This window comes from Rhynchophorus ferrugineus, unplaced genomic scaffold, assembly GCF_030347505.1.
Source record: "Rhynchophorus ferrugineus isolate W39M unplaced genomic scaffold, kcgeb_rfMv2 rfM5, whole genome shotgun sequence".
NCBI lineage: Eukaryota > Metazoa > Arthropoda > Insecta > Coleoptera > Curculionidae > Rhynchophorus > Rhynchophorus ferrugineus.
The window spans coordinates 15010915-15029411 of NW_027472584.1; the positions used below are offsets into that span (position 1 = coordinate 15010915).

General features: G+C 31.6%; 1 protein-coding gene across 1 annotated transcript in view; it reads right to left on the reverse strand.

Annotated features, from left to right (window-relative positions):
- Nucleotides 1-18497, reverse strand: part of LOC143197346 (lachesin) — a 411049-nt gene continuing 392552 nt past the window's right edge. The window contains exon 10 of the mRNA XM_076405732.1: nt 1-220. Within this exon, the coding sequence (XP_076261847.1) occupies nt 138-220 (83 nt within the window). The 3' untranslated portion in view covers nt 1-137. The remainder of the gene's footprint in view (nt 221-18497) is intronic.

The window sequence follows — 18497 nt, forward strand, 5'->3', positions numbered from 1 at the left end:
TGCATGATATGTAGTACTTTTTAATAATTAAACTTAGCTTGTTATTAACATTACACATGTAAATGAATAGTCTGTTACAATTAAAATATAATATATTCATTCATAGATTTGAGTAGAACTGTGCTTCCGAATATGATTTAGACACAGCAATGGTAGAAAAAACTGTTGAGAATCACAGCTGCAAATTGGGGAATGGTCCATCCAGAAATACGTACGGAACCTGGAACAAAAACATTATTTTTACATCAGTTAGTACATTCAGCCGACGATGCAATAAAACCATACAAACACTCACACGGCCTACTCATCGGGTTTTATGTAAAACGAAAAACTTTGTTATGGTTTCCATTTTTCTGTTCTAACAATGAAACTTAATCGATATTAATATAGCATGTTATACAGTTCTCTTAATTTATATGACTAGTTATGCAAAACGAATTTATTCGTAGAATCTGGTCATTATTTTTTTATTGTCGCATGAAAACCTCCAACATTAATTGAACTCCTCCTTAATGATTAGACCGATGTTGATGAAAATTTGTGTGCGTATTTTGGTTGATTCGAGAATACTTTAGATTTACAATTGGACCCGGTAGGTGGCGTATATCTGTCAGAGTGACATTTTTATGATAACCGTCTTGATAATGGTTGTTGCTATGTGTAGAATAAAATTAAATAATATATTTTATTGTTTTTTTGTTCTGGCCTAAAATCAGGCGGTGGAATGCATGACGGATACCTAGTCACGGAGACTTGCCCTGGAGTGACAAGTTGGATCGGGTTATGTGGGACTGCCTCTGGGCTTACGAATACACTAAACCGAAACCGCCTCACACTTGACCCCTGTGGATCGCTACTGCTACTGCATTAAATTTAGAAATATGGCACCCGTTGATCGGGCAGCCGTTATTGGGCACGAGGACCCGGCGATTCTATTGATTCGCGAACTTGAGTTAATACACGACTGGATACTGTCGTATGGGGGCAAAAGTTATGACTACAGCGATGGATGAGGCGTTTTCAGCCTGGAAAGGGGGGAGGTTAGCGGTGACGCGGTGCTAAGCTCCCAGAATGACGACCAGCTCGCGAACAAGCACGTTTTCAGAAGAACTTGAGCAAAGTTGTTGTTTGTGGAATGACTGAGATATGAGTGCTTGATTTCTGGAGTGTCAGTTTCCCTATGAATTGGATTATTTCTGACAAACCATGGAGCGTTTAAAATTCTCTTGAGGAGCTTATTTTGGAAAATTTGAAGCCGTTTCACCTGGCTGGGTGTAACAAACTTGAAGTAGACATTAGATCCGTAGAGGAGTACGGACCGAATTAATATTTTGTAAAATAAGGATTTGATGGAGATGGGAAGTCTGTTAGAAGGGCAGATCAGAGAAGATAGCAGATTTGCTATCCTCGAACCCTTCTGGATTGCTTTCTGGAGTTAGGAATGCCAACCGAACCGTCGACCGAAGTGGAGAACATTTTATTGATATATTATTTGTAATATTGAAAGTAAAACGTGATGTCTTCAACAGATCAAATTATTTATCCGGTCTAGCAGACTTTTTCTGACTTTATTGTAATTGAAGTATTGTCATTGTCAGTTTTATTCCCAGTGTGTATTATAGATATATTGGCGTTAAAAAGTTACTTATATTTATTTGCTGTGTATGTTTTAAAAGCCACGTCTTCGAAAATGAACAAGAAATATATTGATCGATGTACATCTAAAGCAGAAATAGTCCGTGATTATCGGTTAAATATAATTACAGAAAATACTTGATGGTTAATGTAAATTAGAGATCAACACAATGAATGAATAAACTCGAAATTAACATAAAAAAATGCAAACATTTCAAGCATTTAAGTACAAAGTAAAAAGTTTAACTTCCATTAATAAAAATGCCTCCAGAACCATTGAAAACACTATTAGTTGGTGTCACATCTCAATCGAATTGAGAGTCTCGGTTGTTTCATTCCATTTCAATTTACGGTCATTCGAAATCATTTTGTGGATTTTTAAAATATCTTCGTTGGTAACAACATCTTTTGGGCGTGCACTGCGTTCACCGTCTTCGGTTCTCATTTCACTACGTCTAAACTTAGCATACCAATCCTTGATGGTTGATTTTCCTGGGGCAGTGTCCGGAAACTCGGCATCAAGCCAAGTTTTTGCTTCAACTGTATTTTTCCCTTCAAAAATCAATATTTTATCAATACGCGAAATCCCTTTTTATCCATTTTTTTTTCACAATAACAAAAGTTGCTCCACTCAAAATGCTATAATTCACAAACTAATAATACAACAGCTGTCAAATCGCATCTTTTAAGGGTTAGGGATAACTAAAAAACACATGGATCTAATTGTAGTAGCTCCATCTATGTGTTAGGCCCGAGACTTTTCAATTGACCTGTTACAGGAATATGCAATTCAGTTTCTTTAAGAGTATAGGATAATTTTTCACAAGCTGCCTTTGTTTCCATTTAAAAAACTTCTAATCTTCAAATGGCTCTAGTCCGAGCAATCGGTCTTTCAATTGTTATTCGCGATATATGAATTTATTTCATTTAATACTTAGTGATTATATTGTATTTCCAAATTACCAAAATATCGGATGGAAAAAATGATCAGACCATTTGAAAATATACGCAATAAGAAATTAAAAGGTGATTATAATGAAAAATAAACTACATTTATTTGTTAATATGATTTGTCAATTTAAACAATTAAAATCGCAGAAAAATGATATTATTTTTAAACTGTATATTTTTAATGGCTTTTGTCAACTTTTGCAAATTTACTCAACTGATTTAAAAGGGTAAACATAGATTTTTAGGTTTCGGATTATGTTTTATGTGTTGGTAATAAAAACCAACGTTACGCACTAGAAAATCAAACACAATCCAATTTATATTTCTATTATTGAATGGCAGCAAAAACTGATTTTGCGTTGTGCCAATGTTTTCAAATTATTTTAAGTCGTTTAGTGGCGGGCAAATTGCAAATATTTCATAATTGTAAATTAAAGATTGGAATTGGAAATAGAAATTGAATAAAAAGGTGTACAACTAATACGGTTGATTTTAAAAGAATACTATACATGTAGATGCATATTCCACATATAATGTAAGTTTGCTGATTTATTAAAAAATAATTCTATAGAATTATTTTTAAAGAAAATTTGTTAGTTCCAATTTGAGATATTAATTAATTTCAATGAATGAGTTTTCAAATATCAGTATAAGATTAACAAGAGGATTTCTTTGTTTACATTATTAACCTTGTGTTATCTCTGTTATTTGTTTCATTTAAAGGAATTTTACTAGCGATAGTGTGACAAAATGCATTAAATAAACAAAACTCATATTTTCCAACTCAACATGAATGACACATGATGAGGTATTGGAGTATAAATAATCTAAAGCACCTGAATGTAAAACTGTCTGCTTCTAAGACTCAATACTTGCTATAAATTAGTCACATAAGGGCACATTAAGATAATTTTAAAACATTTGGTATTATAAAGTGGATAGTCCGTATTATTTCTATATATAAAACACACAAAACTGCATTTAACACTGAAATATATATTAGAAAATAAAAAAAAAGATTTTAGTTTTGAACAAATGTTGATAAATATTGAAATATAATATCTATCATTCTCGTGGAATTGCAGACTAAAGTGAAACATAATTTCAATTAGCAAACAGGATAGAAAAATTAGAAAAATCCCAAAGCAAGTTTAAGAAAAACAAAAATGAGTTATTCGTTTTTGTAAATTATAACATGGAACGTAAATGGGCTAAATCAACGAGTCCGAGAATTAGAACTATTTTTGAGGACAAATATATATATATATATATATATATATATATATATATATATATATATATATATATATTTATATAGCAAACACTCTAAAGATATCAACTGAACGTGTACATCATATCATTCAATATTTGGTTATGAGGAGGCTCTGTGAAAAGCTAGTGCCGCATGAGCTCATTTTTGACCAAAAACAACAACGAGTTGATGATTCCGAGCAGTGGTGAGAAGATAATCAAGCGTAATAAACCCGAGATTTTGCGTCGATATGTGACAATGGATGAAACATGGTTCCATCATTTCACTCCGAAGTCCAATCCACAGTCATCTGAGTGGACTGCACATGATGAACCCTCTCCAAAGAAAATAAATATGAAGATAGAGAATATATTATCGTGTTGGCTTGGATTTAGTTACAATGTCAATAAAAATTTGAATGCCGTCGTTTGATCAACCAAATGTTGGTTGTTGATAACATTTGACACTTCAATTCGGAACTAACTCATAACTATACTTATGTATATTGTATATTTTAAGCCATAAAACCATGCAAATAACGGTATGAAGAAATGATATTTCTACGATAATAGGATTGTAGAGTAACGGTAACAATTTCGCAAGCCTATATTTTGAAATTTTTATATATTAATACAATTTACATTTTACAATTAAATTGGCGTACATCAGAGTGCACAGATTTTTCATTCAACTGATTGAAACTTTTACTGCAGCTTCTCAGATAGATTATCTAAGTTAAGTGTATAGGAGTTTCAATATTATTGTTGTTATGATTAACAATTTTACTTGCAATAAACAATTTAACGTCAACTCTTGCTTGAAAATCATAAATAATTGAAACTGTTGTCAATTTTCGTATTTACATAATCCCACCCTTATTTATTCCAGGTGGTGTACATAATTCGCTAATATGTACTGTAGTTTTTTTCTCGGAGGAAATGTGCTCCAATTACCTAGGTTTATGACGCCATTTTATCTCTAAAATTTGCATAAAAAGGTTTCATTCATTTAAATCAATCTTTGGAAATCGAATATTTATGAAAAATAACCTCAAAGCGGTTTTGTTTGCCCCTTAAAGATCGACATTATTCTAACAATTTATCCATGAACATTTGAAGGGGAATTTCAATTGGGCTATTTGTGAAATAGAACAACAAACAGTCGTCAATAATATATGCTGTATAATTGTGTGAAAGGAGTCCATTGCTATCAAACCACCAACTACCCAACACATAGCTATAGAAATTATTTTTATATGTAACTCGAAGTTTTATTGTTTTGAATAAAGTAGTACTAATTTAAAAGCTTATATTGACGTAATTTGAATAGCATTATCAAAAATAAATCAACAGATCATTCAATATATCGATACCCAACATTTTGTATCTAGAAAACACTACTATTTACAAAGTTCTTCGGAATAACGACAATATCAATAAAAAAATTTACGAAATACCATTTTTATCCTAACTCAAATGAAATTGCTTAAATCTATGTTCGCCAAAAATATTCCTATTGGTATTTTTATATTCGTGAATGAAGGCAATTTTATTAAATTCATACTGTGTATCTAAATATAAATAAATAAAGGAGATATAAATTAAGTTGTTTTGATAAATCGATTTGAATGTAGAATAGATGGCGGAGTAAACTGTTTTACACGCTGCCCTTTCTCTTGTTGATGGTGATTGTTACATAAATAAAATATAAATAGCTGCTCTCTCGGCCCAAACAACACTGTAACTTCCAATAAAAACGTAGTTGATCCAGTTGCTTCCGTATAAAATATCCTCAAGAGTGGAAAGCTGAAACAAAAGCATGCATATTTAAAGGATCAAAGATAAAATGTCAAACCGTGCAAATATCAGGATTTCGATCGATTCTTTTGGAATGGTGCAGAGAAATGCTTTTATAGTTTTCTCTCTCCCTGGATTTTTATTAGGTCGTTCGAAATAATTTAGTAATAAATTTGTTCCGAATTTACTATAGATTTTAAATTGATGTTTTATTCATACCAAGTACACATCAGTATTAGCCTCGACCAAATTTAAATGCTTCACTTTTAGATTGTACATCCACGTTATCCATTAAACCGAATAAATGTTACCATTTCCTGTGGAGATACACCCTCAGATAACCGTGAAGCACCTGGATTATCTGAAAATGTCTCAAGGTCTTTCCACATTTTAAGACGGATTCTTTAAATACACGTTTGAACATACATATTCGTTAAATGATGTTTGTTTGGCAAAAAGGGCAATCTGTTTTCGATCTTATGAAAAGACCGACGATGTTAAATTACGAAAAAAATGTGATTCATTTTGCATTTATTTCCGTAAAACAAAGAAACTTTAGGTATTGATATTACACATTACTCAAAAACGCTCTGATTATATTTTTTTAAAATTTTATTCATAAACATACTCTACTTCAAAAACAATACAATTATTTAAGTATAATTTTTTGAAACCTTTTTTGTTGATTGATTAATTAGTACTATAGATTAGGGTCTACGTTACATTCCTTGGAGATTATCCATATAAACTAAGAAATATGAGAATAAAGGTAGAACAGGAACAACCAAAGGATAACAAATATAAAGAATTCCAAAAAATATGTAAAATCTTTAACATTTTTTTATTCTATTAGGAGCTTATGCATCCGATTATATTTTTTACTTTAAAAAGGCATTTATTGAAAAATATCGCTACAATATATATTAATTAATATATTTACATTTACTATAAATATTTTAAATTAATTTTTATTATTAATTTATAACTTATTCTCATCTATTTTCGCACTTCTATAGTCAGTGGCTCTATATTTTAGTGTACTCTGTAGACTGTATAGAGAAGAGGAAATGTTGGAAAAGCTAGGGATGGAAACCAATAAATAAAAAATATAACTGGTGGGGTAAAATTGCCACTCAGCGGAGCTTGCGTCAAAAATATTCTAATCGTCCAGTGCCTCACAAAACCACAATTTATAGTCTACATGTGAATTTTCGACAATAGGGTACGACAGCAGACAGGCCTCGTTCTGAAAGACAAGGGACGTCTCGTAACGCTGAAAATGTGGCTCTGGTGCGCGATAGTGTTGCAGAGTCTCCAGAAACATCAATTCGGAGACGTATTTCCCAGTTACACATTTCTGCACGTAGTTTAAGGCGAATTTTGAAAACTGATTTGAAAATGTTCTAATGTAAATACGAAATTTAATTAGTCCAAAACCTGCTACCGAGGGATCCTGATCAACGAGTTGAGTACAGTAATGCAATTCTAAGGCTGTCTGGTGAAATTGAAGATTTTTATTCTTAATTGATAATGAGCGATGAAAAAAAATTTTCTTCTCAGTGAATCCTCAGTCAATTCATGAAACATCATTGCATCCACTAAAAATAACAATATGGTGTGTAATTCATACTGGAAACATCATTGGTCTCTATTTTTTTGAAAATGACCAAGGTTACTGTTACTGCTGAACGGTACCAAGACATGATTCGAACTTTTCTTGTTCCTGAAATGGAAGAGCAAGGACTAGAGGGCATGTGGTTTCAGCAAGATGGGACCACAGCACACACAGCGTGTTCAACAATTCAATTATTGAATGAGGTTTTTCCACGAAGACTAATTTCGGGAAATGGCGATTTAGCATGGCCTGCCAGATCTCCGGATTTAACAGCGCCAGACTTTTTCTTATAGGTTTTTTTTGAATAAAAAGTTTATGTATATTAGCCCTAAACGATTCAACATCTTAAATACAATATTCATCACGAAATTGATGAAATTCAACCTCAGATGTTGCAGGATGCCATGAAAATGCTTTAAAAGAGCCGAAAATTGCATAGCGAATGGCGGTCACCATTTAGCCGATTTCATTTTTCAGTCACAACGAAAAAAAAAATGTAAAGCCAAATAAACTTTTTATGAAAACCAAACTTACTTATCTTTTCTTTGAGTAAAGTTATAGGTAATCAAAATAACAGCGGCGTTGTAGATAATATCTAATAAGTTGCAGATGCGCTTTTCTCTACTTGCATATTTCGATTTCAGCTTGTATAGTATAAAATCCGTTTCTCTTTCGATGATTGATGCTGTGTATACAATGTACGAGCTTACCGGAACGCCATTACCATTTTCTAATAGATGTAGGCTTAAATATGCAATATTATGATTTGATACAGATATCATTTTATTCTACTGACATCAGGCTATAATGGTTTTATTCAAAGCCAATTTCTTGTATTCAAGCTTTTATATGGAATTAAATATATTTAAAAAACAATATGTGAAGTTCAGATATTAATATTATGGAATACAATCAAGCTAATATTTTGTGGGACTCCACAATATAAACTAATTAAAAAATATCAACAAATACGCCGGATATTGACCTAATAGAAGACCGATGTGTCTCTTTGACAGACAGCCGTGTCCCAGTGATTTGCGAGTTGCCAAAAAAGAGCAAGAGAAAGTTGAAAAATACCAGGACTGTGAAATATGTCTATAAAATTGTCGCTAATCGCGATTGGTGAATTTGGAACGATCTCTGATTCGACAATTTTATATTTTATACACAATATCGGAAGATCTGGCTTACGTATGGTATTTAATTTTAGGTCTTATTTTTAATGAAAAATAACTATTGTTTATTACTAGTGATCGCCATGTGTTCGAAATTCGATCACAATATATTAAAATAATCGTATTTCTGTTTTTTTTCTCTTGTTTCTATTTGTCCTATGTTCCATTTATGCAAATTTTGTAGTTAGTTTTAATTTAACTCCTGCATACTTTCATTACTTAACATTTATGTATATGGTTCTGTAATGTTCTATATAGTTCTATAGTTATATAAAATTTATTACAAAAACAATAAATACACCAGATTGATTAACAGAATAATTTGTTTACCTAAATTTCAAATAAAATTGCATTGTTTTCTGCTAATTTATTTCACTCATTGATCTTGCCCTTGCAGGTAGCTCATCTTTACTTTGTCTTCTATGACTTTCACTTATCTATTGTTTTCTACTTTGTCTTATGTCCCACGTGGAAACTAACAACTTACTAATAAATTAAGCATTAGAATTCTATGTAACTATTTTATAACTGTTAATATTTAGGGAACATTAATTTTTACTCTTCATACACAAATTAACGTCTTTTTTATTTACAATATTCGGTTAGTGCTTTGTTCACTACAATATATACACATATAGAAATACATTCACTATACCTTAATGAAACTTGAAGTTAATCAGAAGTAACCAATACCACTAAAATTTACATAAAAACCTTAGCAACCTTTAGATTTGTCTCTAGTACAATGATATGCTATGCATCCAGAACCATATTAATTAATTCTCCATATTAATTAACGGTCGTTAAGCAATGACAATTTTTCATGGGTGGCGAATCAAGATCACCTGGATCTTAGCTCTATTCGAGATAAAATATATGAAAGGTGTAAAAACAGTGAGTGGTATCTTCAATATAAATATCATCTAATACAATTATTTCAGAGGAAACTATTAGTCTGGAAAGTATAGTAAAGGGATGTAGAATATTCTTTCATACTCTGTTGGGTAATTTAAGATTTAATTGGTGTCAAGATAATCCACGAAGAGGTCTACTGGAACTTCCAGACATTTATTTTATAAGAATACCATTTTTAAAAACATATAATAAAATCAAGGAAAACTTATTATTTCAATTTGTGTATTTAGATGAGACATGGATATTTCAGAATGAGACATTAGGTCACTTATGGTAAGATGACATTAAAAATAATGTACAATATCTGTACAGCACGATATAAGATACACGACACGATAAGACAACAAAAGTTGATAAAAACATTTATTAATAATTCATTGCAGATATATTGTTCTTCATGTTAGAAACAGGAATGGTTTTATTCTTGGCGCAAAGTTATTATTTTCTTTTAAGTCCACGGGTGACTACCATGAAAAAATTAACCATAACATGTTTTTGCTGCGGTTTGAAATGAAAATAAACTCTTAAAAAGGCCGCAATTAAGGAATGAAATAAATAAATGGAGTTTTGAAGAAACCATGTTAAAGAGTGACCTATTTCAAATTGTTACTAAGTAAATATAATTGTAATATTTAATTGTGTTTTGTGTAACGTACTTTTTTAGAAATAGGCCTGAGAAAAGATTCATGATAGATCAGATTACTGAAATGTGGAAAATAATTATTGCAATAGACATGTAGGTCGAGAAGGGTATACAAGCAAGAATTTTTTAGATATGTGGAAAGAAGTATTGTTTACAGTAACACCTTCGGTTTGGATGAATTTGATAAGACACAGTGAAGAAGAAATTGACAGACGGTGGAACCGTGAACAAATGTTAGATAGACTGGAAATTGACTCGATTTGTTTAGAATGTATGAAGAGAGAAGGAATATTAACTGTTTTACAGATATGGCAAATGCATTATGGAGTAGTTTAATCATCAATGATGTATATAGTGATATAACTTAAGTCCGTAGATAATATATGCGTTATATATACAATAATGTTAAAATAAATTATATTTGATAACATTATTTTTGTTTCATTATTTTATTTAAATTAGAATATTGTTATATGTCAAGGCCAAAATGACTTAAAATTCAGAGTTGATGCGGCAACATCAGGACGTTTTGACGTCATCAATATAGATGGCGTGAGTGAACGGGCTATAGTTGCAGCTCGAGTGGGAAGATTTGCCGTGCTGAACGTACTCACCAGACATAGCGCCTTCTGGTTACCACTTCTTCAGATCGATGCCGCATGGTTCAGCTTACACACGGTTTCGAAATTTTGAAGAGGTGTAAGAATGGATCGCTGCCAAACCTACATCTTCTTTCGACACAGTATCACCATGTTACCAGAAAGATGGAAAAAGTTATAGAAAATGATGGAAAATATTTTGATTAACATGTATCGTACCAATTTGTCTCAATAGATGGCATTTTAAAAAGGAAAATAAAAATAATTTAGAAAAAATAATAAAGAATATCATTGGAACTATTACTTATTACTCTCGACTAATACAGTATTATATAAAAATAAAACCGAAACATTATATTTTATATATAAAACATATATACTAAATGTAAGAATTTACTAGTTAATTCAAAAAATTAAGGGATTTAAAAATTTATTGATTGTAAATTAATGTTTTATTCATATCAAGTCCATGACAGTATTAACTTTAAGCAAATTTAAATGTTCAGTTCACTTTTAAAGCATTAAACTAAACGAATGCTACCATTTTCCCATCGAGATACACCCCCAGGCCAGGAAGTATCTGGATTATTTTTAAAGGTCTCGATCGAGAAGCACGTTACATTTTTTACATTATAACTCTCTTATTCCTACAGACAAAATTGCCTTATTCTAATTAGATTAGACCTGTAAAAAATAATGTATTTTAAATATTTCCGGTCATATAATATACGTAATTATATTTAACAGTAGCTTGCATTTTTAATTATCTTTTTATTTAATATCAGTGTTTTCGCCAATATTATATCTGAGAGAAATTAACACATCCCTATGACAGTAAATAATATCCAGGTGCTGTATGCTAACACAGTAACGATGTTGGATGCGGAGCTGTCCCCTGGAAGGCACATTTAAAGGAGAAGAAAGAAGAACTTTCATATTACATTTAGGATTTAGGATATTACATTTAGAATTGGATATTGGATATTGGTATTGGATATTTTGAAGAAACTGTGCTCTGTTTTTAAATTCCTTAAAATCTTTAGGATCATATAAATATATATATATATATATATATATATATATATATATATATATATATATATATATAAGCGAGAGATGTTCTACCTACTCTACACATGTAATATACCACAATTGCAAAATATTATGATGGCTACACCTGCTGATGATATTGCGATTCTAGACCAAACAAAGGAGAGTAAAATTAAATGAGCTAAAATCTGTTCCTACTACTTTCACCAACAAGAAACTAATAACACCCCACTGACCCTCATGATCTCTGTCAGAGCTTGTCAATATCATCAGCTCCATCCTGAGGTTAAAGCATTTCCCAAAGAACTGGAAACATACGCTTGTCGCTGTCATTCCTAAAAAGAAAGCCAAGTCCAATCCATTTGACTACAGGACCATCAGCCTGATTTTTCTAAACTTGCCGAAAAAGCGATATTACACGCTTTAAACAGCTTCACAGACACATGCCACATAATCCCGAATGAACAATTCGGTTTCCGTGCCAAACATTAAAGCCTTTATCAAGCTGCTCGCATTGCAGCAATAATCCACCAGGCATTAAGAAAAGGTCGAAAAGCTTTCGAATAAGTATGCGACGGTCTAATATTCCAAATAAGCCAAGCAGCTTGGTTTACCGAATGACCTAATCTCCCTGATAGATTCATACTTGGACGGTAGGTTCTTTCAAGTGAGGATCGGTGACGCAGTCTCCTCCACTCTCCGCAGGTTGCAATGGTCATTTCCCATTCCTATGCAGAAAAATTAAACTCCCGATCCCCCAGAAAGCGATTCTATATAAAATGCTAGTCCGTCTAGTCTGACTCAATGGAGCACAGGTATGGCACAGGTATGTCTCTGAGAGGCAACTTGAGCTACTCTAAGTGTTTCAATCCAAAAAGTCCGCGCAATACTCAATGGTTTATGAGGAACGTCAACACTCACCTCGAATCAGGCATCCCGTTTGTAAAGAGTTTCACGAACATGCTCAGTCAAGGTTCTCCCTAGGTGCCTTAGAAGACGACAACATCTTGATAAAGTCCCTATCCTTCCACAAACCTCGGTAGATAACCAATAACGACAATCCCAGTCGTAATCCAGGGTCTCTGTCGCCCGAAAACACTTCACTATCCCGAACCCGAAGCGACATCAGCAAAAGACCATTTGGGTCTAGTTGGTCATCTTGGAATAAGAAAAAAAACTCACCAATCTTGAAATTGAATGGTGCTATAGTACCATATGTAAAAAGTGCTAAATATCGAAAATAACGAAAGTAAATATGCGTATTCCAGTATAATCTGACCGTGGAAGTACTAATCTTTGAATGAATTTTAATACAAAACTTCGCTGGAAGGAATATATATAAAAAAAGAAAAAAGTGGAATTAAAATATAGGAAAATGGACTGGTTAATTGGAAGGGAATCACAATTATCTATACATAATAAATTGTTATTATAAAAGCGACTATTGAAACCGATATAGACATACGGAATTCAATTATGGGGACGTTTCGCGAAAGGTAATATAAATATAATACAAGTTTTCCAGAACAACGTTCTGAGGACTATTGTAGGTGTACCCAGATACTACAGGACCGATTACTTACACCGAGACCTTCAGATATTGACAGTCACTCAGAAAATTAAGATAATCTCAATGAGACATGAGGAGAGTCTTCATTCTCATGTCAATATCGAAGTATTACAATTCTTAGATAACACCAGAACAGTGCAAAGACTCAAACGAATTAAACCATTTGAGACTGAGATAGGGCCAATGGGTATTCCTAGATATAAACCTAGTTAATTTAAAAATAAATGGTAGGTTAGTAGGCAACTACTAGTAATGTAATAAATAAATAAAAAATCATATTTAATGACGAATAGCGCATATTTTCGGTATTATGTCAACGATAAGCATTACATGCTTTCGTAGAAAACATGTGATTCAAGCCGCTATGATGGACATTCTGCCTAAACGACTTGACACTATGGTTATCTCTCGCAGTGTGTCGTGGATTTTGTCACACAAAGAGTTCTTAAAGTCAACATCATCTAGGCTAGGCTAGATTTATTAACAAATGGAACACTTTGATTCGTTTCACCATGATTCTGCATGAACGATTATATTATACAAACAATACCACAAATTGGCCTTTAAAATATTTTTTTTGTCAATACATCACAGAATGATTCTATTTGAACATCGACTCGTCCTTAATAAAAAACACTGTATTTAATTGTATTATGAATTATGCATTATTTAGAAATAGTATTGCGATTTTTAGTTAATCTAAAAGATATATGAAACTAAAAATCAAAATTAATGTTGAGTATTATGTTATGAAAAGTATCTCACATTTTTAGCATTTAAATATAGAACATTATGTGTTTTTTCATTTGAATATATTACTGAACTTTACTTCAGTAAAAGTACTGCATGAATTATTTTTTGGGGCATTTAATCTTACAATGATTACAGGATAGTAATTTAAAAGCCATAAACATTGTCATAAAATTAAAATGCTATATTTACCCAGTTACCAGCTTTATTTAACCTGAATTTATGAAGCTTATTTCTCAATAAACACGTAATGATACCGTTGATACTTTTCGTTTATTAACTTTAACGAATCCGTTCAGAATACTTGACGTTGGTTTAATTTTGTTTATCTTCTGTATTCGATTAAATGAGGCTTAAATAAAGCAAGATATCTTATTATCAAGAGTAATTATCCATGTAATATACTCACATAACAAAACATCAAATATTTAGCGAGAGTCCTCGCATTTAATTGACTTCCAGATTTTGCGAATTTCATTAAAAGCCAAAATAAATAGAAACAGAACATGCATCGTTATTTATCATATTTAAATAAACAATAAATATTAAATTATTTCAATTATATTATGAGTGATATTGTTTGGACTTTTCTTGCTTGAAACATATTTATATTAGTGTACCTGCTATTGTAATGGATCATTTAAAATTCATTAAAAATCTAGAATATTATTAACTGTACTATTTTTAATAATAACAGTATTTCTCTTTATATTTGCGTGTTTAATGTGCGGCCCTATTATTATTTGCCCTTTTTAATATATGTCATTATTCATATATACCTTGTAGTAATTATTTAAAGAAGAATCCAGCAGGGTATGGATGTACTTTATGTTTGTAATAGTAATTATAAATGTCTCTGTTTGTAACTAGGCTGAGTAAGGCCAGATGTCTTCTGGGATGATCTCTAAGTTTGTTAGTGGCCTATTGGTAAATTTAATGCCGAGGATCGTGACTAGGAGCCTATGTTAAGGCCAGGCACAGTTTGGTTGGGTGACACAGTGAGGGTCACGGCGACTGTACGCGTGATAAAACTGCGAGACGCCGAAACCGCGTAAATAGGATTGCAGTTATCGCTTCGCAGTAAAGCTGTGAACAGTAGTAGGGCTGGTGCAATGGCAATGATACTGCACTAATAACGACTAAACTGGAATTTAGTTTTGAATTTGATTTGAAACTAATCTACTTTAAGATAAAGTTAAGAATACATTACATTATACAAGTTCGTGTGGTTTGATTCGCTTCAAACTTCTGATTTCCTCCCTGTATCCATTTGATTTCGAGGTTATCGTGCAGATCTTCGTTGGTCACGTAGCGATAAACATTGCTAATTAATTGTATGACTTTGTTTTGGGTACGTTGGATTACTAGTTAGTGTGATGTCTTAGTGCAATCCCATATTTACACTCTATAGGTCCAAATTGGCTTTATGATTGACTGATAAGCCAATCACCTTGATTTTAGATCAAGTTGAGAGTATGATTAACCAGTACAGTTGCTTGACTTTGAGTTTAATCTGCTCTGCTTAACCTTTCTCCCATTTTAACCTATCATCGAGATATATTCCGATGTATTTGGCTGATTCTGCTTGAGGAATCGGGCATCCGTCAAGTGATATAATTAGGTTGTTGTCATTTCGCCACAACGCAAAATTAACACGGATGGGCTTGACTAGGAATAATAAAATCTAACATACTCTATGAAAGAGTGTTAGATAACTAGGTACATATTACATTCTCTTCCGTAATGTAAACTTTAAAAATTACCCTATCCTAGAAATTTTGTTAATGTTGTGACATCTATAATATATTATAATTTTTTTCATATCTGTAATTTTGTTTACGTTTTTCAATGCATTTTATATCAGTAATATAAATACACCAATAGATACTGGGGATAATATACATTTATACACTCATTTTGTCGTCTTAATTACGTTATAGTTTTTTAATTTTCTCTATTATCAGTAAGAAAACTATTTTTATATATATATATATATACTTATTTAGATTTAGAATTTTATCAGTTGTTCAATAATGAGACCTATAATTTTTGTAAAATTGCGTCGTTGAAACAATTCCGGAAAAATTTACTACATTTTAATCGATATTTATTTATTAATCGATATTGACCACATTCTATAAAAACAGTTTTAAACTGTAAAAACATCAAATCGAACGGTTCAACGTGTTTTCCTTTACATAATAAAAGGTGTTAAAGTAGAAACATAAGTTCCGCTTTCCGTTGATTGTAAAAATAACACAACTTCCAAACGGATCGTTTTGTTTTTGTTATTTACGACTTTTTCTTTTATTTCTTTAACGTTGAGAGTACAGCCATCAAAAGTATTTTTTATACTAGAATACAATTTTTATAAATAAATACTATATACACGCGTCGGCTGAACAAAGACTATGATCTAGAGTTAAAAAATATTTGTGCATCAGCGTGTTCAACAATTATTATATAACTGTTTAATAAATTCGGGAAAATGAAATCACATTTGATCATCACACGAAATTGATATGCAAAAGATCATTCGAGAGGAGCTATAATATTTTCATGATGATCATTTAACGCAGACTTTTTTGAGGTTTGATAAAGCGTAGTTAAATTTGGCTAATGAGTTGTATGTTGAAATAATTTGTACTTAATGATAATCATATATAATTAATAATAATGTACTTAATAATAAGGTCTCGAGCTATATAAGCCCGTGTTATATCTTGATCGAACATGCACTCTTACTTATAAGTACCATTACAGTTATAAAGTACATCCATGCCCTGGCAGGATTTGAACCCGCGACTATCGCAACAGTAGGTAGGAAACAGTAGTAGGAGGACCGTCTTCTCGCCTTGACCACTGCGCCAAACAAGCTGGATATTTCTATATCAGTCCATCTGATTTCATAAATTATATTAGATTCTTAATATTCGCAGGTAAAACACGTCTCTGGCTCAGTGATTCTTGTCTTTCTTCTTGTTGCGGGACAAATGTTTTAATACACTTTGTGATGTTACGTTTTAATAATTTCAGAAAATGGCCGTACACTTAAATATAGTACATTGTGTAAAATAGTTTATAATAATAATATGTTTGCACATTACAAATATAGCTGAAAATTTGATAGCATTAGAAACGAATTGTTTATCATAAGTTGCTTGAATTCTACGCTTAAAACATAAAGAAAACCGAAATTACTTTTCCCCAAAAAATTATCAATTATTTTTAAATATCTCAATGTATATAATGCATAAAATTCGTTTTACGTTTATGCATTTTGATACAGTTAATATTTTATTGCAATACACTTATTTAACGCATTTAAAATCAATGATTATTATTTTGATAAAACATGAAAGCCTATGAACAATTAATTCGTTGGTTTATTAGTTTGAAATATATTTTATCGGTGTATATATGCGCCTAATTAAATTGTAATTAACATTAATAACAGTATTAAATACGATACTAACGCGATAATCTTTTAATAAATATATTTCTGTAATTATATATGTAATAATGTGCCACAGATAAATTTAATTAAATTACTAAATTCCATTTAGGAAAAAAAGGTTTAGTAACTTGTATAAAGTTTTACTCTTGTCTTAAATTAATATAATTCTCGTCTAGATATTAACATGACATCATTTTATGACATATATTATATATTTTGATGGCTTTTTCTTGATATATTGTAAATTTGGATATTTATTGGCAAACTAAAAACGGTTAAAAGTAGACCAGGAGAATAGTTCGTAAGATAACGATTCATAGGCTATATATACAATCAAATCTGTTTAACAACTTTGCTCTTATGCAGTACGTATTTTAATTTTTTTGACATTGTTTAGTTTCGTTTTTGTTTTGATATATTTTAAAATCTCTTTTTTACCAATGAGGGTTTATCTGGACTGAACCTACTGTTTAACGTGGGCTGCGAACCACGGTCCTCGGAATTAATCCTACCGACTGGCCAGTGACCAACTTAGGGACCAACCCAGAAGGCATCCGGTCTTACCCAGCCTGGTTACTAGCGTGACTGGAATGGTTACTCCATGTCGAATTTTACACTGTTGCCTATAAAAACATTTACAATTATAGTCACAAGCATAAAATACATCCATGCACCAGCAGGATTCGAACCCGCGACTATCGCAACAGTAGGAGAACTGTCCTGACCACTGCGCCACCATGCCGACTTGTTTAGTTTCTAATGTGATTTTAATCTACTGCATATATGTAGAGTTAAAAAAAATGTGACGTTCATAATCTGTAATAATAATAATAATAAGTGTGAAAAAAATCCAAATAAATTTTCTTTGGTCTATGTGCCTTTAAATATGTGATGATCTACTTGCTAAATGTGATGAAGCGTTTAATAAAACAGTTGCTTTTCACTGGGTTAATCCGAATTTGGATATTCATAGCAAAATAAAGATGGCCAGGAGAATTTTTAAGATCAAAATGATGATCAATGTTTGATGTTTCAGGAAGAATTCAATCGAAATAATTTTGACGTAATCTCCCTAAAGATCTATTATCA